This window comes from Cupressus sempervirens, chromosome 1 (assembly GCF_028749045.1).
Source record: "Cupressus sempervirens isolate cs-2001-9-10 chromosome 1, ASM2874904v1, whole genome shotgun sequence".
NCBI lineage: Eukaryota > Viridiplantae > Streptophyta > Pinopsida > Cupressales > Cupressaceae > Cupressus > Cupressus sempervirens.
In genome coordinates this window covers 136,493,818-136,517,754 of record NC_143118.1, presented here as the reverse complement: position 1 = coordinate 136,517,754, position 23,937 = coordinate 136,493,818, and the positions used below count along the sequence as shown (strand labels likewise).

At 35.5% G+C, this 23,937-nt stretch overlaps 1 protein-coding gene across 1 annotated transcript in view; it reads left to right on the top strand.

Moving 5' to 3' along the window:
- The first annotated feature begins 4,569 nt into the window (after positions 1 to 4,569).
- LOC149576544 (succinate--CoA ligase [ADP-forming] subunit alpha, mitochondrial) overlaps positions 4,570 to 23,937 on the top strand; it is a 38,628-nt gene continuing 19,260 nt past the window's right edge. The window contains exons 1-4 of the mRNA XM_089817796.1: positions 4,570 to 4,950; positions 7,287 to 7,496; positions 23,244 to 23,414; positions 23,505 to 23,628. Of these exons, the coding sequence (XP_089673922.1) occupies positions 4,741 to 4,950; positions 7,287 to 7,496; positions 23,244 to 23,414; positions 23,505 to 23,628 (715 nt within the window). The 5' untranslated portion in view covers positions 4,570 to 4,740. The remainder of the gene's footprint in view (positions 4,951 to 7,286; positions 7,497 to 23,243; positions 23,415 to 23,504; positions 23,629 to 23,937) is intronic.

Here is a 23,937-nt window from a genome sequence, read left to right as displayed (position 1 = left end):
AATTATATAACAAAAAATATAAAAATATAAAATAAAAATTCATTATATTATATTTCAACAAGATTCTAAATTAATAAAAAGATACAAGTATCAAAATTAAAATATATCTAAACAAAAACAAACAAAAAATAGAAACATATATAATATAAAATAATATATATTTATCTTACATATACATTATATATATTATAAAATCATATTTATGTAAATTATTGAATAAAATACTAAGTTGCTTGTAACAAATATTGACGGTTTAGTAATAAATTTACTTGTCATAATGGTGATTCTCTGAAAATTTAGCCTATTAATTCATACGGTCTTCCAAATTTTCACCCTGTCATATACAATTCAAAATTGCAAAAATGAGCAATACGACCATCAAATTCTAGGCCTGGTCGAGGGTGTCTTAAAACAGTGCAATTCTTGCATTCCATATCTTTCACATGGTATCTTTATAACTTCGAGCCAATCTTTAAGTGTGTTTTGCCACTTGTTTGGCATTTAAATTAATCCATTTTAAGGAAATGATCGCCCCCAAATTTTTGGATGAGTGTAGTTTTATGTCAAGGGGACTCAAGAGTTAAGTGAGTCATTAATAATATGAGCTCTTGTACTATGGAGTCCTATCAACATCGTTTAAAAAAAAGAGAGCCAAATGATCCTTTCAAATATGGCAAGTTAAATCAATGATAAATAATTTAAAATATTAAATTAAAGGTCAAATTTATTACTAGATTAATTTTAATGTCGATATTAATATTAAACATATTCTTTAAAGTTTAATTTATAATTTATATTATTAAAATTTTATTTAGGTTTGAATAGTTTGAATGACTATGATCTTTACATTTTAGTAAATATAAATACAATGAAATAGAAATAGTTCACCATGTCAAGTATCTATTTTATAAATATTAGTGTGTTATTTAGGGGAAGAGAACCATTAGCCACTTAGGCTAACTTCATGCACCTAGATCTTCTAAACTGTAAGTTGAACTATGCCAATTTTTTTAGTGTACCTCTATAGGGTACTCAAGAACTTAAAAACTAGGGCTTCAACATTTGGGAATTTACAGATCTCTCTATAGAGGTCATGGAGTGTGAAGTGGTTGAGAAGTGTCATTTTAAAACACTCGCCTAATACCCGCTATGTACACCCCCCAATAGCCGCTTACCAAAACAATTAGTACTTTTGGCATAAATGGACCAATCAACAACTAAGAAAGCTAAAAAATGATCCACTATTAATACATGTGTAATTGACTATTAATACATTTGTTATCAACTATTAGTACATGTATTATCATTCATTGGAGCTTTTTAAAAGCGGTAATTGGGGGGTATCGATCATGAAACCCTCACGGTCATTAGGCCCCCTAGTGGTTATTGGGTCTCTTCCCTTATACCATCTTCTCTTATGTTTCTTTCTTTTGTCTATTCTCTACCACTTAATTTGTAAAATGTTGCAAAGGTGAAGAGACCTAGTAGGTGTCGAGAGGTCCAATGATTGATATAGTATTGTTATAGATACCCCCTTTTACCACTTTTAAGAAGCCCTAAAAAATAATAACACATGCTAATAATCAATAACACATGTACTAATAGTTGATCACACATATACTATAGTTGATCATTTTTTAGCTTTTAGGTTGCTGATTGGTCCATTTATGCCAAAAGTGCTATTTTTTTGGTGAGCGACTATTGGGGGTAAACATAATGGGTATCGACAAACATTTTCAAATGACACTTTTCAACCACTTCACACTCTATGACCTCTACAAAGAGTTCCATAAATTCATAAACCCTTAACTTTAAGCTCTTCATTAACATACAAAGGTTCATTAATAAAATTGAGAACTTTTGACATACGGATTAGAAGAACTCATCCATTCCTCCATTACATTTCTCTTCTTGTTTGACTAAGTGATGCAAGAAAGAATTAGGGGAAAAAAATTGTGAAGGACAGAGAAAGTGACAAAATTTATAAGAAAAATAATAAAAAATAAAAAAAAATGGAGAAAAGAGGGAAAAAGGCATTTAATAGATGGCATTATATAATGTAACTTGTGGCTTGAGGGTTTATTTAATGTAACTAGCTATGCTAACTTGTGGCTTGGTTTGGTATAAGTAGAGGGTCTTGTCTTGTCATTATTCATGATTCAACATGAAGGAAGTTAGCTAGAGAGAGGAGTAGCTGAGCAGAGTGAAGTTTGTGAGCAGAGCTAGTAGTCGCGACTTGGGAAACAAGAAGGTTGTTTGGTGGCTTGCAAGCATAAGTTTAGATTCTTCTGGGGGTTTTCTACTAGATTGTGGATTTGGGCTAGCTAAGATTTGGATCTTGCAAGATCTTGCATATATTACTGTTGTAATTGCTTATGTATTTGGTCATAACCCAGAAGACCTTATAGTCGGGCATATTGGATGTAAATTTTATGATTATGAGAACTAACATTATTTTGGATCTAAATCTTTGTATTATTGTTATTCTTCTACTGTGTGATTATTTGCTAAGGGCTAGGACATCTCCTTTGGGGATTCTCCTGCCTTGCACTGCATCATTAAGACAACATGTGTACATGCCTAATAAATGTGGATCATGCAGATGCTAAAATCACAACTCCAATCACTTCGACTAAAATACAGATGGGGAAACCAATAAATCAATGCATGTTTTCTTTAACAACCATAAATTTGCATCTCTATATTACTTTTTAACTTGGATTTTATTTTGAATGTTCAGGGACTTTGATTAAGCTTGGAAATAGATTCTAATTTGTTGATGACAAAGGGCCTGGATTGTGACATAGAGTCAAAAATGTATGAGCAATACAAAGTATTCCAAACAATTTATCTCTCTAGTTACAGAGTGACTCATCATATTCATGGCATGTCATCCATCTAAGTTCCCAGCAATTGACAAACATTTTGATCACTATGATGAAGAATTTTTTATAGCTCATATAAATTCCTCATAACTCTTAGTAAATCGAAAACTATTACATGAATTCAGAAAAAATAGTGAGTTTTAAGCAACAAAAAGAAGCAATTATAATACATCTATGACGCTTTAAAAATAAAACTTGTTGAGACATATGTTACCTTTTTCCTGTAACTACACACTATATAATAGCAAGATGTACATCTATAACTACATAATATATAATTGATAATTACAAATTAGAAGCACAATTTTTTTTTTACAATAAAAAATTCATATCAACTATAAAGTTTGGCAAAAAATTGAAGAACAAACAACATCATTTTCTATATAACCTTATATCATTCAACTTCGTGTACTTCATTAACATGTACAAAACGATAGACAAAAGTTGACCTACACTTCTTCAACGCACCCATTGCACACATAGGTGTGATTGCTAGTTTTTTATAAAGCTAACTATTTGTAACAATTAAGGAAGTTGGGGAAGAAAGTAGCAAACGTAAAAGTAACTTGAGACATTCCATAAATCGACCACTCATTTGGCACAGAACAACAAAATGAAAAATATGTTTGATTATGATACTAAAGAGGAGGCTGAATAGGAAAGTGAAAACAACTAAAAATGAAGAAGGGAAGAGGAATGGGTTCATAAAGACGGGGGAAATGTAGAGGGGACAAATAGCTCAAAGAATTCGATAAAAGAGAACTCCACCCAAATTTTTGTAAGCATAAAAACAAAGTTGACAGACCTAACCTATGTTGCCATGCTCGAAGAAGAGGAGACAAACAAAACCAATGTGTAAGGGACTATGTAAATTTGGTATTGAAGGGACCTGCACAAAATGTAAAGCTACTGCTAGGGAGTTGGAAATGCTCAAAACCAAAGTTAGAGACATATAGAAGAAGATGGGGTGTGTTTCTTGGTTCAACATGAGTGTCATGCACAACTTTGCCACCCCACTCTACTTGATGCAAAAGAAGATCCCATAGGAACTACAAGGAAATTTATAAGTTCTTTTCCAAGACACATCTATTTCATCAGGTCGATCGTATGATCAAAACTACTTGCCATGGTTAATTTGTCCTTTTTTTTTTTTTGGCTCTTAGCACAATTTATGATCGTAGGTGGCCTTAAGACTCTTTATGATTTAGATAGTTTATAAGACTACGATTCCAAAGTTAAAATTTTAGTTATTTTATTATATAATACTAAACTACTATGATTTTTGATATTAGTACATTGCTAAAATATTATTAACATCTTTATTTTGCTCTTATTAATATAAAAAATAATAAAAACATAAGTTTATCAAAATAAAATGAACAATCAAAGACAACATCTTCAACAAAAAAAAATGAACAATCAAAACAACATCTTCAACAAAATACACCTTTGACTCTATTTTAAATCTATAAAAAATAAAAAATATTTATTAAATATGAGCTAATATGCATTAAAAGCAGCCTATTGACCAATATATTCCCATAATAATAACTAATATTCTACTAAGAGCTGCGGTAAACAATTATAAAATAGGAGTCTCCCAAAATTAAAATTGTAGTCGAAATTGGAAAGGGAAAATTCCTACAAAAAGAATATAAAAAAAATAAAAATAAAGGTTTACTCCATGAAGGGCACAGAGCTTACGAAGATCTGATGCTTGTTTTGGTTGGAAAATTCAGCATAACACACAAATACCTAACAAGCGTTGAAGGGCATTCACAGGGAATATCAATAATAAATCGTTACTCCTCTCAGAACTTTTCTGTTCACAGGCCGGGGAAGAAAATCAGCAAATATGGGGCAGGCGAGGAGGATCGTTGGATTTGCCTCTGCAATAACCAGGAACCTCCGTCGTAATAGTGATGTTCATAACGCCCGATGTTTTGCCACTTCAAGTACCCCGCCTGTGTTCATTGACAAGAATACTCGTGTCATTTGTCAGGGTATAACGGGCAAAAATGGTACATTTCATACGGAACAAGCCATCGAATACGGAACTAAAATGGTTTGTATCTATGAATACGTTTTGTTTTGTCCTTTAATGCCATTCGAATAAAAAAATTTGATTATCGTCTGTTCAGTGTTTGTGGGACTTAAGCGTCTGATCTCCTTGAGCATCGTCCAATAATGTATGGGCGCGATCTTTTCCTGTAATGTGTTTTCTAGGCCTCTTTTAAAGTGATTGTTATACGCAGACGAATATGGGCTGTAATAAGTTTCGTTCACAGATCAAATCTAGCTTTTTGTGTTTTGGGCATTCTCTTCTGGTAAAAAAATTAAATTTTGACATACATTGTACGGTTCGGTTACTTGTTGGGCTGTCATTGCGGTTGAATTTTCGTTTTCCTAAAATTTCTTGTATTACATGCTGAGACATTTTCTGATTGTAGTGTTTCAATTTTAGTTTTCGTCAACGAGAGAGAACTAGTACGACCCTTGGGATGTTGCAGATCATGCTCGAGTCAAACTGTTAAACATGGAATTCGCTGCCTTCCAATTAAAATTCTAGATCATTTCTTTTGAATAGGATCTCATTCAACTGTGGCTTCTAATGCAGCTACATAAAATTTTTACTTGGGAATTTCAAAAGATGGATTTTAGGTAGTCTAGTTAGACGCCTCCTTTTCTTGTTGTCTTGAAACAGTTAAATATGACAAACATTTCCATCATCACAATTGCACATTCCATGATGGGTATATATAGTGCTGGTGGTCATCGAATTGCCCGTGGTTTGAGGAATTGGTTTAGCATACCAATGGGGACATAAACTATGTGGCAGGGAGAAGTTGCTTCTGCATCATGCCATCAGTGGTCCAAGGAAAATCATTGCCGGTGTGAACAATATCAAAAATATCTTGCAGGTGTTTTATATATCTATGTGACAACCAATGCAAGAAATTGTACCCACGAAATATGAAAGGTCTTAAATAAACTGTTTTTGGGAGGAGAATAAGGAGATTTCCCAAAATCCAGACAGTAAGAATATGCTTTTGAATATCACTGCCTCATCTTGGTCAGCGTATTCCTGCAGTTTTTGTTATTGTAAAAGCCCATGGGAAAGGGATTTCAGCTAAGAAAGGATAAATGATTTTGTGGAGCATCCCCAATTTATGCCACCTTGTCCTTCTAGAACTATATTTGGATAAAAAAGAGGCAAAAACCAATGCAATTATTTCATTTAGAGAAGAAATCATGGGTGGACAGTTGAAAGATTGTTCCATTCATTTACAACATTCAATGCATTTTAGGGCGACGGGCAGATATTGTTATATTGAGGGAAATATTTGTGGAAACATCAGAACTCATCAATGCAAAGTTTAAAAGGGTAGGGGAATTGGGCACCTAGCATTAATCCCTAATTGCTGTGAATATCCTCTTAAAAATTCATTTTGTGTATGGAAGCGAGCATAGACTCTCTAATGGAACCATGTAACAGCCAAGGCCAGAGAATCAGACATACGGAGATCATGAACCATCTCAAAGATTACTCATTTAAGGAACATCATGATGACCTCTTTCAGAGTTAAGAAAACAAAATATATTTTGCAAGATGTTTATCAATAGTTGTCAGTATTAGTGCAAGGATAGAAATTGTAGTGGAAAAGAATCCTTAGCTAATGGAATATGCTGAAAGAATAATAATGGGATGCACTGATGTAGAATTTTTCCTAAAGTAGCTTATATGAATTTGCTTCTGCCTCATTCTTTCCAATTGCTGTCATGTTGTCGTTTGATCTCTGTTTTTATCCACTGTCCTTCCATGCATTTAGTCCCTTAGACCAATGACTCTTCCCCCCTCTGTTAGCTGTATTTAGTCTCGTATTCTTTTTCCTTGTAGGGTGGTAAAGTTTTATAAGTATTTGTTAGCTTGGCCAGCGTTGTGGTTGTCATAGCCTCATTGGAATATTATCATAAAAGACTACTACATTACTTGTTTCACCAGCTTAAAATTATGTGCTTTGATTCACGATACAGTGTGTGCTTTCAATGCAAGGAAATTGACATACAGATTAAACTCATTCCACAAAAAATAATGATTGGTTTGAGTTATAGACATTCTGCATGGCTTGATCTCATTAATTTGTGATGCCTTTGGTTTGGGTTCATCTTACTAATGTGTCCCATTTGTTACCACATGATTCTAGAGGGTTCTTTTTAATGAAATGTGTCTTTGCTCATTCTTGCTTGAATTCATGCCTAGATTATTGCACACATGTTGCATTGAGTTGTAAGTTTCTTCATTCCTGTCAAATGCCCAATCTAACTTATTTAGAAGCCGTTTAAAGAAGAAATTTCTGTGAATGGCATATTATCTAATATCTTCTTATACATTTTGTGTAGGTTGGTGGAGTGACTCCCAAAAAAGGTGGAACTGAACACTTGGGTCTTCCAGTTTTTAACAGTGTTGCAGAAGCAAAGGCTGAAACCAAGGCAAATGCCTCTGTAATTTATGTTCCCCCTCCATTTGCTGCTGCAGCTATTTTGGAAGCAATGGAAGCTGAGTTGGATTTGGTTGTTTGCATTACTGAAGGCATTCCTCAACATGATATGGTAAAAAAATCTGACATTGCATTAGTGTGACATTGTTTTAATAGTTTTGTATCATCATCTTCCAAAACTGTTTGCAATGTTTTAAAAATGGTATATTAAAACTCCTTTTTCACTAAGACTGGGTACAATGTAACATTAGAGCAGCCTGTCTTTCTCATCTTCAATGATTTCAAAACAACGTACTTAAGTCCCTTTCTTATATGCTTTCATTTGCATTTGTATAAATGGCTGATATTCATGATTGTGAACTCGAGTGCCTTACTTGATTGTTGGTAATTGCAATTTTTTTCTTCTGTAGTTTTTGTGCATTCAAATGCTTGTTTTTTTCTGTTTGTGTCGTAGTTCATACCACAAGGGGGACTCCTTAGTATGTTTCTGTGGTTGTCTGTGCATGTTCGGGAAGAAGGAAAGAAATATCAATGTCCACAGATGATCCAAAGTAGTAAGTCAAGTGTGATTCAAAAAATAAACTAAACTACATGATAAATATCATGGCAAAACTACTCCAGGTACTGAAAGGCAAGTAGAATTTAAGTAATAAAGAAAAGCAAGCATAATCAATGTGCTGATTATTTCTGATTCCTTGACCAGTTCTGTGAAAGGAACTTACATTTATTAAGCACAAAAAATAATAACACTTGTATGTATTTGGAGTTCCCTGTTGAACACATGGATTAGTTCATTCTATGTTGAAAAGAGTGAAGACTAATTGGTGGTAGTGGAAATAGTTTTTAGACCTTCCCTTTTTGGTTCTCTGATTTGCCGTTTTCAGCAAGGAATCTATCTTTCAATACTTAAAAGTAGGGGACATTTTGAAGCATCATGTATTTCAGCCTCATTGCCATGTTTTTACCAGTTAGATTTTACTAATTAAAAAAAGGTTATTTCAATTATTAACTGGGAGATTTTTAAATTGTGTCCAGTCGAATGCATTTTTCTCTCGTTGCTCAGGTCTTCTCTGTTGTCTTGAATTTGAATGTAAATACAATTCTTTCTGAAGCTTTCCTAGGATTTAGTCCTGAATAATTTCTAAATAACACTGCATCAAAATTTGAAACTCAATTTTTAGCCACTGAGATGTGGAATGTGTACCATATTTAATTCAATGTGTGTACTCAAGTATCATTATTAAAGTTGACAATTAGTTTCTTTACCATTCTTGCAGTAAATTTTTTTAACATTTTCAATAACTTTCAATTACTGGCATCTGAAAATATTTCCACAATAATTTTTTTCCTTGGTAATAGATTTAATATTATTCATAAAAAGGCAAAGGTACATTTTTTGAAAGCAGTAGTAACCCTAAATTACACACCAACATGAAATTGCAGATTAACAACTTCTTTGCAAACTTCCCACTCCTACCAGCAGCTAGCCCTTCACAGCTGTAACAGTGTCATTTTCAAATTTTACAAATTTAACAAAATTTTCAGAAAAATAAAAAACTGGCAATCTCTCATGCCACCTATCCCAGACATAATTACATTGTTTACAAAAAAATCAGACCCTTAATAAACATTCAATTCAGCTTCAAAAGAAACGAACCCAACTCCCGGGGACAGAATTGATCACTGGAGCACTTGTAATCATCCTCCTCAGCTTGCTGGTGCTTCCATGTGCCCGTTCCTTGTGCCATTGCGTTCACACAGCCACTTGTTCAGTTTTGCCTCACTAATATTTTGGTCCTTGAGCAGCATTATTTTTGCGTCTGGCTTCTCTGCACATTTGAAGCCATTGGTTCATCTTCACCTCATCCTCCGCTGTCCACCCAGCTGCCCTCTTCATTTCTGCAATGTCTTCGTCTAGCAGATGAATTATCACAGCCAATTTAATTGCTAACCAACCTTTACAAGCCTCCTTGAATCTTTGCCTCCTGCGGTTTTCATCAAACCCCCACACAAATGGGGTGTACTTGGTTCCTTCAATCTTCTCAAGTCCACTTTGTTTGCCAGTGAAGTGTATCTCCAAACCTGGAATTGACTTCACAAGAATTTCATCCATGCCCCCAAGGAATTCTCTTGGAATAATTGTCTCCATTACCACTCTGATAATTTCCTTTGCATCTCCTGGTTATAGCCCCTTCGCCTTAATCATTGAGAATACGTCTGTGTTCGTTCTGTAGTGATTCTCCACTTGATAAACATCTCTCCCAAAATGATCATCACACTGTCTGTTAATTTCTTATCATCAAAGATGAACAACTTGTCAATCTGCTTTTGTTGCTTGGAGGAGTTGAAAGTGAAAGCCGTCTCTATCCTTCCACTCTCAAACGAGAACACATTTTCCAAATTACTCCAAAGCCTACAAGTTAAATTATTAACTTCTATGTTTTAAAGGCGAAACTTCAGCCTACCCCTGTAATAAATGCAATGTCCTTCAAGGGCTGCACATCACTTTGTCCTTCATCCACGATCACCTCACCATTCATGTACGCCTCCGTCAAAACTAAAAACCTCTTTTACTACTCTTTTTGTTTCTTTAGGGCGATGAGAATGTAACAGTTATTAAATTTAGCATTCCTCATCCATTACTAAGTTTTGAAAGTCCTCAATTTTAGTCTCTTCCATTTTAAATGCCAAAGCCCAATTTGAAAGCGTGCCTGCCTCTTTATTCCCTTGCCTTCGACATGTGTTATTTTATAGTCTTCTATGGGTGTCAATTCCTCATTGATTCCAACTAGGTAATCCTGAAGATGCCAAACATCCATGTCTCCTTTAATTATTGCATTTATAATTATTTGTGAATCTTCTTCTACATGAAGTTTCCAAACTCCTAGACTTTTTGCTGCCCTGATGGAGAATAACACTGCTTCAACTTCGGCTATATTATTTGTTCTATTTACTAGTCTTTTCCCCCCCACATGCAATTACATTATCGTCCCAATCTCAAATGGTAAATCCTGCTCCTGATGGCTTCAGGTTGCCTTTAAAAGCATCATCAAAGTTACATTTCCACGAGCCCATGTTTTTTACCACAACACATCACCAACCACCTCAGATGATGGATTAACCCATTCAAGCCCATTGTTTCAAACTGTCAATCAACTCCTTTTTGTCCCGAAAAATTCATCTATTTCTTTCCTTCCACATTTCCCAAATTACTAATGATGGACTTAATATCCAGGTGCTCAATAGAGTCAATTTTCCCATTTGTTGTGGCCACTTGTCAAAAACCTCTCCTATTCTATTTTGTAAGGGGCCTTGCCAACCTAGTTTATTTTGAACCATTCTCCAACATTCTTTTGTAAATTTATATGTTACAATAAGTGATCGACATCCTCTTCTGCTTCTTCTCATGAAACACATTTTGTTGGTCCTTGAAAGCCTAATCTGTTCCTTCTTTCTCCAGTTAGGATTCTACCTTTGTTTGCCAACCAGGCAAAGGATCTGGCCTTTGGTAAGCATTCTTTAACCTAAATAGATTTGTTGGCCATTTCTCACTTGAGTTTTTTCCAAGAATTCGTAGCGTAATTTTACTGAGTACCTTCCATCAGTTGCTTCATAACTTTCCTTAAACCAAATGGTAAATCCTGCTCCTGATGGCCCTGTGTTGCCTTTAGAAGCACATCAAAGTTACATCTCCACGAGCCCTTTGTTTTTCCCACAAAACATCACCAACCACCTCAGATGATGGATTAACCCATCCTAGCCTATTCTTTTAATCTGTCAACCAACTCCTTTTTGTCCTGAAAAATTCATCTATTTCTGTCCTTCCACACTTGCCAAGTTATCAATGATGGACTTAACATCTAGATGCTCGATAGAGTTGATTTTCCCATTTATTGTGGCCACTTCTCAAAAACCTTCTGTATTCTATTCTGTAAGGGGCTCTGCACCATTCTCCCACATTCTTCCGTAAATTTATATGTTACAATAAGTGATCATCCTCTTCTGCTTCTTCACACAAGACACATTTAGTTGGTCCTTGAAAGCCCAATCTTTTCCTTCTTTTTCAAGTTAGTATTCCACCTTTGTTTGCCAGCCATGTAAAGGATCCGACCTTTGGTAAGCATTCTTTACCCCAAAATAGATTTGTTGGCCTTGAGTTCTTTCCAAGGATTCGTAGTGTAATTTTACTGAGTACCTTCCATCAGTTGCTCCACACTAAATCACTTTGTCTTGCTTAATATTCAGCGTAGCTTTCCTAGAACCAAAGATTTCCTTGAGTTGATTTTTGTGCCGTTCTGTTAGATTTGTGATTTCTCCATTCTTCCATTTCCATGGTCCCCCTAAAACATATGTACTCAATTCTAGGTAATCTTCGACCTTAGCAGCCCAATTTTCTATTCAACCAGTTCTTTAATTCAATTAAATCACCTTGTCCCCCCTGTGCGTTGTTCCCATTCCATGACTCCTCCCAATTTTTTACCTTTTGACCATCCCCTATCTACCAAGTAAAATGATCTAATGTAACATGCCTACTGGAAATTAGGAAGTTCCAAATAGCCGACCTTGGAGGGGGATTTCTTATAGTAAAAATTCTGTCATTTTCTTGAATCCAAGTATTTGGATTTCAAAATTCTGACCCACAGTCGCTCTGATTGTGTGTACATGTTCCAAACCAGCTTAGCTCCAAGTGCTTCATTAAGCAGATTCTAGTCCTTCAATCTTGCTCCACTACAATGTTTACCAATACAAATTTTGTCCCATGCCAAGAATGATAACTTATCTTGCTCATTTGCTCCATTCCAAAAGAATTTGCGCATTTTCTGCTCTATTAATTTGGTAACTTTCTTGGATATCTTTAAGCACATCTTAGAGTATACTGGGATTGTTGAGATAACTGTTTTTACCATCAGAATCCTCCCAGCAGGGGATAACCATCTATTTTTGCCACCATCCATCTTCCCAAAGCAGTTATCCATTAATTTTTTTGCCATAGTTTAGCTGTACTCAAGCCACCAAATTGAGGAATGCCTAAGTACTTACTTGGAAGTGAGCCAGATCTAATGTCCAAAATTACGCTGATCTCTCTCTATTTCACCCCTAGAGTATTGAAAAAGAAAATAGCAGATTTTCCCCAGTTAATCCTTTGTGATGATGCTTTATTGTATTTATCTAGGTTTCGTTGCATGATTATGACCTCTCTTAAAGAGGAAAAACCAAACAAAAGTATGTCATCAATAAATTGTAAGTGTGTAACCGCCTCCACACCAACTGCAATTTTTATACCTTTTCAACTTCCAACTCTCCTTTTCCTAGAGATTAATCTGCCCAAAGCTTCTGCCAAGATTATAAATAAAAAGGTAGAGATCCGATCACCTTGCCTAATGCCTTTGATGGATAATGTTACACTATGGACATAAAGTAGAGGAATGCAGAACCAAGATGCCACCAACAAGGAAATTTAACAAGTTGGTGAACTGCATGAGAAAAGGAGGTAATAATCCTATAATGTGTTTCAAATGTGGAAAAACAAGACATGTGACATTAGAATGCAAATTGGGAGATACTAGAAGAAACTTTGACCTTGGAGAGCAATGGGATTGCCATGTTACATTTGTCAGAAATTTGGTCATGAAGCATACAATTCCAAATATTGGTTCTCTATCGACAAGGATGATAAAGGAAAAGGAATTACAAATCAAGAGCAGGTTAGAGAAGAAATGAAGAAAATATGGTTAAGGATGAAAGTGTTACTTCAATGGAAGACCCTTTGTCATCTAGGATGGGGAATTCATCTACCAACTAAGCAAGTTAGTAAATGCTCAACTAAGCAAGTTAGTAAATGCTCAACTAAGCAAGTAAATGCTCAAGGACTTAGAACTTCATTGATATATCAATTAGTCCCCTAGATCATTTAAGCTATAGCATCTATCAGCATAAATAGATGCATTGGTGATAAAAATTATATAGCACAGAAAGTAAGACAAATTTGACTATTGTAGAATTATAAGGTTGAAAGGAGTATACTTTTATGCTATAGGATAAAGAGATGAAATCTCAAAATGAAGGATATTATTTGTAACTAGGTTAATTTCGGTAAAGAAGAATCTCGTCGGCTAACAAGATTTAATGTTTGGTACAAATAGCCGTTGGAACACCTTTGGTCACTATATATAGGAATGCCCATTTCACTATTGTCACATTATATCAATTGCGTTTGTATGAATGAAGATCACTTGTGAAGTACTGTCTAGTTGAGCAAATCTTCACTTGAAAGGAATTTGGAGCTATCAGATTGATCAAGTTACGAACCTTAGGCGTACAAAGGAAAGAACTTTTCGGAAAATTGTACAAGTGTGGAAAATTTGTGAATAGAACTCAAAGAATCATTATGGCTACAAGCATGAATGTCCCAGTTTTGAATGAGAAGTTATAAGAATCTGAACCTGAGTTCAAGCCACATCCACTGAAAGCTACAAAAGCAAACAAAATTGTAGCCTTATCTTCGATATTGCCAAAAGTTATGATGACTAAAGATATGAGAACCTTCACTTGTTGCAAATTGATTGAGCTAGGAGATGCAAACATCAAGGAAGCCTACAAGGAGATGTGTGAGGAGGATGGAAAACTAAAATAAGAGTTTTGACATCTAGAAAAAAAGGACTGACACATATGGTACATCTACCAAAAACATTTGATGAGGAATGGATCATATACATGTTCATTAGAATTCATGGAGAATACATATGGCTGGAAGGAAACAAACCAATTGAAACAACGAAAGAAACCATTCACGTGATAACAAGCCTATCGACTGTCGCAAGAGAATGTGTTATGAAATTGGACTCCAAAACAAAAATTGAAGGACCAACAAAATTCAAGCAAGATCAGAAAGCCATCATTGTAAGCAATATTCTGGATCAAGAGGTAAGATTTGCCTCAGTGGTTATTGGTTAGAAAGTCTATCAATCGAGTAGTTTAAACATCGTACTGTGAGGAGCAATACAAGTTGCATATGAAATTGTTACTCAAGGAAATATATATGGTTTAACAAATATGTCAAGGAATCAATTGATGCTGAATCTGTGAAGGATCAAACCAGAGAAGAAGCAAGAGATGAAATTCGAAACACTATTGGTATGTATCTTTTTCTATGTGTAGAACTATTTTTTGGGTAGCGGTAAAGTAAATCGGAAACTAGAAAGACCAATCATTTATTAGATTAATGAATATACAAGTCAGTTGGGAGGAAACCTCAATAAAATAATGTGGACATAATTCAAAGAATTTCAGGTTAAAATGCATAGAAGATATAGGATCCCACCTCATATTGTGGAAAAGTATAAGAATGATATATGCTTTCTAGTAACCACACATTCATGCATAATCAATGCAGTAAAGCCGAGGACATCACGTATACCACCCCTACTCTACGAAGTTAATGAAAATGAACTGATCACAAGCATTGATCAACTAAGTCCACCAGAGGATGTGGAAGCAAATAGGTTTGGAACATATGAAGAAGTGTACATAAAGATAACATTAGAACAAAAGAAATCACACGATGAGAAAGGTGAAGGAAGTAGCAACATAAGAAGACAAAAATCCACAACAATACTAGAGACATGCTAAGATAAAGAATAAAATAGTTAAATGACATGCTACCGATAAGAAAGTTGAAGAGGATACACTTGCAAGAAGAACTAGATTTAAGATTACAAGAGCAACCGTTGGAATATTTAGGACTTTTGTACCCTTTCAAATCTGATAAGCCCTTTGTAATTTATCCACTCGATAGACATGCACATTCATAACTTCAATACGGAAATGAAAACAAATATAACTTATCTACTTCAACATGTGAATGTAAACGTAAACCACAACATCACAACACATGACACAAAGATTTGGTCATGCAGAAACCTTTGGTTAGAGGGAAAACTGCGGTGGGGATGACATCCACAAATCCTTCACTACTGCATCAAGAGGTTGCCTTGCTAGGGCTACAATTGTTTGTCACTTCTGGTGACTTACTTTGTAAGGAGTAATACAAAAGATTTGTAAGGATCTACCTTTCACAAGGGTTTTACAAAACACAAATACAATGTGTGTACTTGGTTAAGAGATTTACAAACTATTTGTTAAGAAGGATTTATCTGCTACAATGGTAAGAAAATAGCAGTGAACTTTGATTTGAGCGATTGCAATTTACTTTGCTGTCCAAATCTCTCATCTGTTCAATGATTTATCACCTCTAGTGACTGATGTATCAAATCCTTTTTTGGCTGCTTGGAACTTTGATTTGTAGTACATCTAACTTCTCATTCCTCAAGCATATCCCTCGCATAACTTCAACAATAGCAGCTTCAACAACAATTTTCATCAATTTTAAATTGTTCCTTGTCCTTTAATAGAAATCTTTTACTTCTTTTGATCCTTGACCTATTTAGGGTTTAGGAATTTTTTGGAATTTGCACTTGATCTAGATCAACAATCTAGAATCATCCTTTTCATAGTATTGGCTTCTTGTATTTCTTTGGTCCTCATTCTGCCTTGGGATCATAAACAATCAAAGTGCTCTTCCCAAACACTTTCTTCGATCTGTACAAATATCTTTTCCTGCTCGGTGGAATTGAAATACATAGAATTTCGTACCATTTCAAACATTTATGTGCTTATTGTGTAGCTTGGTAATTACTCTGTCCATGCTCACCATATATGCTGTCATTCGGTATCCTCATGACACAGTTAAACTTTGTTTGGCTTGGTTAAGTCTTTGTTCGATGTACATACATCTGCTCGGTGTATATAGTGCTCATTTACAACTTGATTCATACTTACACTTTAGTTATGCCTTGACTTGGTTAATACTATGGCTCGGTAACAACATTCACCGACCATCATCTTCTATTCTCACCGACTGACCTTTTTGCACTAATGACAACAATGAATGTGTATAGGAGTAACAAGTACTATATCTTAACCTAGAAGAAGAACAAGAAGCCAAACAAAACCATCAACCAGTACAGGTACAAAGAAAAATTCCTAAGAGAGCAACTCTTAAAATTCCTAAACTGCCGACATATCTGAAGCAATAAAGCAACATGGAACTATCAGAGTTATATATGAAATAAAATATAAACTATGGTTGGATGAAGACAAAAAGATCATCGAAGATGCAATACTATCTCATTTTTACAAATTCAAAAGATTTCCAAATGAACTTAGGCAGAATATTGGCAAGGAATGACTTGACAAAATCAAGGTAAGATGGGAAGAAGCTGTTGTACAATAGAAGGAAAGCAAAGAAAGAACATTAATTATTACAAAACCAGAATTAAGAGTTGAAGATATTGACACCACTTTGGAGAAGTATAAGAAAAAATTTGCTATAAAGAATAGAACTGCAAATATATTGGCTGGATTAAATCAAGAATTCGAGTATTAAGCTATATGGATGTGGAAAGAAATTTTTGATATTGAAGAACTACAAGAACAAGAATCAGAAGAATCATTACAGATTGGAGAAATGTATGAGATAAGCAATATAATTGGACAAAATATGAAAAATGTAGTACATATTGATTTAACAGAGGAGCAAGATGATGAAGAAGCTGAAAGTGTTTCTTCCAAGCCAAATACACCAATAAGAGAGAATATTCTTCATTCTGAACAAGATTGAGAAGAAAATTACCTATTGAGATCCAAGATGATAGCGATGAGAAAAAAAATGGTAATCAACAAGGATCAGAAATCAATGACATAATAGAGCAAGAAACATGTACAAGTACCAGAACCAAGGAAGCATAGACAATCGATAAGGTTCAGGTCCTAGGTACCTGATGCAGGAGCATCCAGAGGTATAAGGGCAATCCTGTGTCACCCAAAAAAATGTACTTAGACTTAGTTTTTGTTTCACGTCTTTTCATTTTTGGATACCCATTTGGGTCAAATAAAGGTTCCAACTCTCACAGTTCAACTATCAGTGTGCTAGAAAATCCCGAAAAAATAGGAGCATGCAATTTGGCCATCATTTTGGTGACCTAGAAGGTGTAAATTGGCCAGATGAATGTAATTGTGATTTAGAGCATTCCAGAAAAAGAATCAGGTCAAAAGGCTCCACGGTTTGAAAGTTATTGCAGTTTTTCGGGTTTTGGAGACCTCCTAAGAATGCTTCAAAGTCAGGTTAGGGGCATTAAATGACCTCGAAAAGGGCCGAAAAATGGGGGACGAGCGAAGCTGTCCATAGGGCTATAGAGCGCTTCGAGAGCTTTCCGAAAATGTAAACGGTTCGTCAATCGGAGCTACGGTTCAAAAGTTATGCCTCCCGGAAGTTCAGTTACCGTTTCTAGATTCTTCTAGATTTGCACCGATTTCTAACACAGCTTCTGGAACCTTCTATTTGGTCGGTGGATGCCTACTAGCACTTTCTAGAATGTACTCCTAGTCCTTAACCCTCCGGGGTCTATTTAAGGAGATTTCTGGCATTGTAAAAGGCAGTTTGGAGTGGAGTTTGAGAGGAGGTACTGAAAGGAGAAATTATCTCCAGATTTATGCTATTGTAAGCCCTTAGGGCATGTTTTGAAGTTTATTTTCTCTGTACTATTTGTACTAGCTTATTTTTTCAGTTAATACAATTTTCCTTTTCTGTTGTGTCCATTCTTTTCTTGGGTTGTGTCCCCATCAGTACCACCAACAAGCAAAGAGAATTTACAGAAGGAAACAAGGAACAAACAGATGAAGCACAAATAATTGAAGCAGTAGAAGTTGCTAGAACTCTACAGAGTATGATTGTGATCATAGATAAACAAGAAAAAAAGGAAAAGAGGAGTTGAATCAGATGAAGAGAATGAAGATTTAGACAATGACCCCGAATATGCTATTTTAGAGCGGTATCCAATTGAACTAAGCTATAAAGAGAAATACATTTTTGTACAAAACTGTGAAGAAAAATCAGAAAAGGAAAGATTAAAAAAAAAGAGACAGAAGAAAAGAATTCTGAGGAAAACTGTTGAAATTTTTTTCAGAGTTACTACTGAAAGTTGATATTGATATGGATGGACCATTCATGGATTAGTTAAAGGTATTTATAGATGCAATTCAGGCAGATCAAGATTCAAAAGCAAAAAACAGAAAGAAAGTTGAGAAGAAACTGCAAAACGAGAAAGATGAGAAACTAGTGCAGAAGATTGCAGAACTTATGATAACATTTTCGGAAGGCATAAAGGAAATACATCAAAATTTAATGGAAGCCAAGAAGATATATAACAGGACATGCACTGCTACAGAACTCACTGCAGAAATCAATGCAAAGGTAAAAGAAATAAGAGCTAACATTGGTATTCTAACAAATATCTTACAACCTATAGCTGCACCAATATTGGAGCATACAACACAAATTGGAGAATTATCTTATAGGCTACCAGAACTGTGACATACAAAGGACAAGATCAAGAGAAATTTATTGGAGATACAATGTATGATCACACCCATTATGGATATGATGCAGAACTAGCTAGGAATTGCTACTGAGCTACTTGATACATTAGGACAGAGCATTACCGAGAATGTGACAGAACAAGTAATAAAAGTCAGAAGCACCATCACTGCTCTAAATCAACTCAAATAGGTATGGAGTAAAATTTACATTGACATAAAGGACAAGTACAAAACCATTTTTGACAAGTTATAAACAAGAGAGTACCCCAACCTGCATAGTCACTGGTGTACTCTTTGGCATTGCTGCCAAAAAGGGGGCTAATAGAAAAGCAAAATTTGGAACAAGTAAAAAGCCCAATTTGGGGAGAGTAAAGTGAATTTGGAAAAGATAAACCAAAAGGGAAGAGCAAAGAGTAAAGATCTTAATGAAGGAGAAATTGACTTAGGAGAAGTGAAACAAAAGAGGAGCAGTATAATCAGAGGGAAATTACAGACAACAAATTTTGATGAACAAAAAATCTTTGCCATCAATGCTGAAGGGGGAAATTGTTACTTGATAAAATCCTCTATAGGTTATTAAAGAAGATTTTTGAATATGGTTGTTATTGCGGGCAAATTACATAAGGCAAATCACATAGGTAAATAAGTTAAGTAAACATGCAAATAGATAAGTCCTATCGACAAAGGAAGGCACTATTAGAAAAGGTAAGAAAGTGAGAAATGTTATCGGAAGACTAGAACACTACTGATACAAAGGGAATACCATTGGAACAAAGGAATGCTATCGGGGAACAACAAACTGGACAAACAGGTCAACAAAGGAAGAACTTGGTAAAACAGGGACGTGATCATCACAACAAGAGATTCTTTGAATTTGGACAAAAGAAGAGGTAAAGGACATGAGTCAAGGAGCCATGAGAAAATGGTTTATAGAAACAAGTTAAGTGATTTGAGTGTTAAATTCGAGGAAGGTTTAGTGAATGAAATAAAGTTTTATTTGAGGATGACATCTAAGGTCAAAATGGTTTATGGAAGATTTGTAGGATATATTATGGAACTCTAATTAGGTTTAGAAAAAGGAATGATGTATAGGTCATCAAGCAAAAGATGAGAGAGAGAATGCCAAATAGAAGAAGTGAAGAACAAAGTTACAAAATTGTGGTGCAATTATAGAGTAGAGTAATTTATAGTTTATCAGTTTATGGTTAAAAGGTTAAGTAATTGAAAAGTGTGGTACTAATTCACCCCCCCAAGTACCTTATCTGAATCTTTCCAACACTTTCTCTGTTAGTATATTTCTATCATTATCTTTTGTTGTGTGAATGCAGTTGACAATTCTTCTTGCTTTCACCGAGTTGTCCAAAAATTGTGTTTCTATCCCCTTATTGCAGCCATGTTTCTCTTTTGTCTCCAAAAGGTTTCTTCTCTTTGTAGAGTCTCTGTTTATTTTTCATTCAATAGCCTCATTTTGAAAATCAATTTCTTCCATTCCCTTCATTATAATGTTTTCATTCAGCATGTTGAGCTCATGTTCTATTTGTAGTTTCTTTGTGAAAATGTTCCTGTACTTTACTCTTTTTCATCTTCTTAACTACTCTTTAAGTGTTGTAGCTTTTTGAAAAACACAAAGGCGTTGTTCCCTTTCCGAATTGGAGCTGTTAACCACCAATCCAACATCAATTCTTTGAAACCTTCAACCTGCATCCACATTTTTTCAAATTTAAAGGGACATCTCTGAGGAGTTTCACCTTCCTGGATCCACAGGCTGATTGGAAAATGATCCAAGCTTGTAAATGGTAGAATTCTTGCATTCAAGTTCCACTGTTTCATTACTCAATTCTTTGCTGTTACGAATCTGTCCAGTTTCTCTGCTATGTTTAGAAAGCCTTTCTATTGGTCCATGTAAATCCACTTGAGTGAAAGGTGAGTTCAAATAATCTGTTATCCATAACAAAATTGCTGAAGTTTCTCTGTTTTGCATTGTAGTGCCCCCCACCCCCCTCTTATCCGCTGGTCTTAGAATAGAGTTAAATTCACTGCCTAACAGAAAGAAATTGCCCTCCCTGTGAAGAATTTCTGACAATGAGTTTCTAGATGTCTAACAGACCCACAATAGAGTTAGGTCCATGCGCATTTATCAGTTCAAAACTTCAAAGCCATCATTAAGTTGTTTTGACTGCATGCGTGCCCAATGCCAAGATTTATCTGAGGTAATCACTTGGATTCCATAGTAGACCAATTCCCCTTGATGCCCCTTGAGCATCCATGACAGAACATTTCCATTTTCTAAACTGATTAGTAAAAGAGCCAATCTCATCCCCACTTAGCTTCAGTTCCTGTAGCATAACAATATTCTCTTGACATTGCACGAAAGGACCTTCGTTGCCCCCAACCTGCTGCTTTAAGCTGGGCGGTGACTTACTTCCTTCCTCATTTTTTCTTCTCACCAACGTCACTCCAACATTTCTTTGAAATAGATTGTGCAATAGACCTTTTTCCACTGATAACCTTAACAACATCCAGTCCCAAATGCTTTTCTCCACCCCACTCCTCATATTGTGTATTCAAAATCAAAACTGTTACTTTCACCTATACCCACTGCATCCTCAAATTCGTTTTCTAAGATCCTTTCTGGTGACATTGGAGTATCCTTAAAAATAATCATCTCTTTAGTCTCGTAGGTTCCACTACCCTTCACTTTTTGTGGAACAACTTTATTTAGTGTGGTTTGGTTTCCCTCATTCTCCCTTCTTCCTGATAGTTTCTTTGGTCCATAACCATTTCTGTGACTGTGTCCAGCTGTGCTCTACCCTGAATAGATTCTACCTCTCCCACTTCTTGATTAGGTGACATTGATTTCCTCGGTGTGTTAGAGGATAGGATTTTGCCTTTTGTGTCAAACAAGTCCTGTCCTCCCAATGCATGCTTGGTTAAGTCTTCATTCTCTGACCTAGTTGGAGATAGGGAAGAAGTTATCTCCATGGTCTTTAAGCTGCACCTCATCCTCATCATTGCCCCCACGATGTGTTGCATCCATTTGTGTACTGTTATTAGCTTTGTCACTGCCATCCTTATTCCATTCCTCCATATGATTATTCACGACTCTCCATCAATCATTCTCTTCCTACCCACAAGGGTTTCTATTTCCTTGGTTTATTGTTTAAAGAAAGTCTTGATTCTTTTGAGGCCTTCCCTTTATTCTCTGCTATAAGATTCTGTAGAGATTCACTTTGCACCCCTTTTCCTTTAGATTTTTTAACGGGCATTCTCCAACTTGGTGCACACACCCATCACAATACTGACAAGATGCCATGGAATCCTCTACTTCCACTAGTTGTCTCCATATCCCGTCTGTTGTAATGAGTTCCACCAGTTTTGGTAATAGATGCACAGATTGCTTTAAAATACAAACCCGAGCATACATGCTAAAGTTCTTTGTTTCAACAGCCTCATCGGTTTTCACAAATTTTCCCAGCTTGTTACCAATCATCCTTAAAGTATTCTCACTCTAGTACTCATGAGGTAAGTTGTATAATCTAATCCATAGTGGCACTTCATCCATATCAGCCATTTTTGGATTAAAGTTTGGTCCAGTCTTTAACATAAAATTCTTTGCTGCACACCATGCAAGGTCCACTCCCCATTATCCAATCTTTATACAATGTGTGTGACACCAGCCCCTAATTATTTTGAAAGTAGGCCATGGTTCACTCCATTTCAGAAAAGAACCTCTGTCTTTTAACTTATTCACTGAATCATTCCAATCATTATTATCAATCTGAATTCTAACTACAGTCGAGTGAATGACACTGTGACTTACCTCACATGTCTGTCTGACCGGGCTTGGTGTTTTCAGCCTCTAGAATTCTTTCTCCGGCTTTTTGAAAATTATTTGTTTTTGCAGCCTCATGTTTGTGTTCCCTCATCTGTTTTTCTGCTTCCCCTCATCAGTGACATTCTTTTGCCAATGGGCATCCGTGTTTGGGTTTGCCGGAGCCTTCCATGCTCGGGACCAAGGAGCATTGTTGAATATGTAATTCTCATTCCTGTTTTCTTTGTTAGACCCCTCAATCTGTTGATCAAACACCGACTGTAAACATCTGCTGAAGGGCCATTGTCTGAAGGCATTTCCTTTGTAGCTCCTACCATCGACCCTTGCCACAGTCGTCTCTTGCGCTTCGCCATTACAATTGCATGAGTTTTTGGAACTACTTGTATATTTCCACAATAGTTTTACTTATGTATATTAACCACGTTTTTAACATTTCCAATAGCTCGCAATTACTGCCATCTGAAAATATCTCTTCATTAATTTAACCTCTGTTTATAATTTTTTTAATCACAAGTATCATAATGACCATTAATTTACTAGAACAATTTAATATTTAAATGGTTCCAAAGATCTTTTTGTTCTGATTAACAGGTACGTGTCAAAGCAGCTCTCAACAAGCAAACTAAGACTCGTCTTATTGGACCAAATTGTCCTGGAATTATCAAGCCTGGCGAATGCAAAATTGGAATTATGCCTGGTTATATCCACAAGCCTGGCCGCATTGGTATTGTTTCCAGATCTGGCACACTTACATATGAAGCGGTATGACATGATATTGATAGTTATCTAGAACTTGTAATGTTGCCAACTCTGATGGAGCATTTTTTATTTATTTATTGTTTAAATTGGCAGGTTTTCCAAACAACTGCTGTTGGCCTTGGGCAATCAACATGTGTTGGAATCGGGGGCGATCCTTTTAACGGGACGAATTTTGTTGATTGTTTAAGGCGATTTGTAGAAGACCCTCAGACTGAAGGTATTTTATAACTACTATTTTCTTCTTGTGAGGAGATGTTTGAGTTTCTTTTATTAATGGAAACCAGTCTACAATATTGTTGACTCTGTTTATTTGCATAATGAGACTCCTAGTAGAAAACAATTTTACAATGTTGCATCATGCATGGATGGGATGCATAAACATACTTTTTTTTACAAGGTTGCGTCATGTATGGATGGGATGCATAAACATAGAGTGTTTTTTACAAGGTTGTGTCATGCATGGATGAGATCCATCCACAAAGAAGACTGTAGTTATATAAAGAAACATTGTTGGTCTAATCATAGC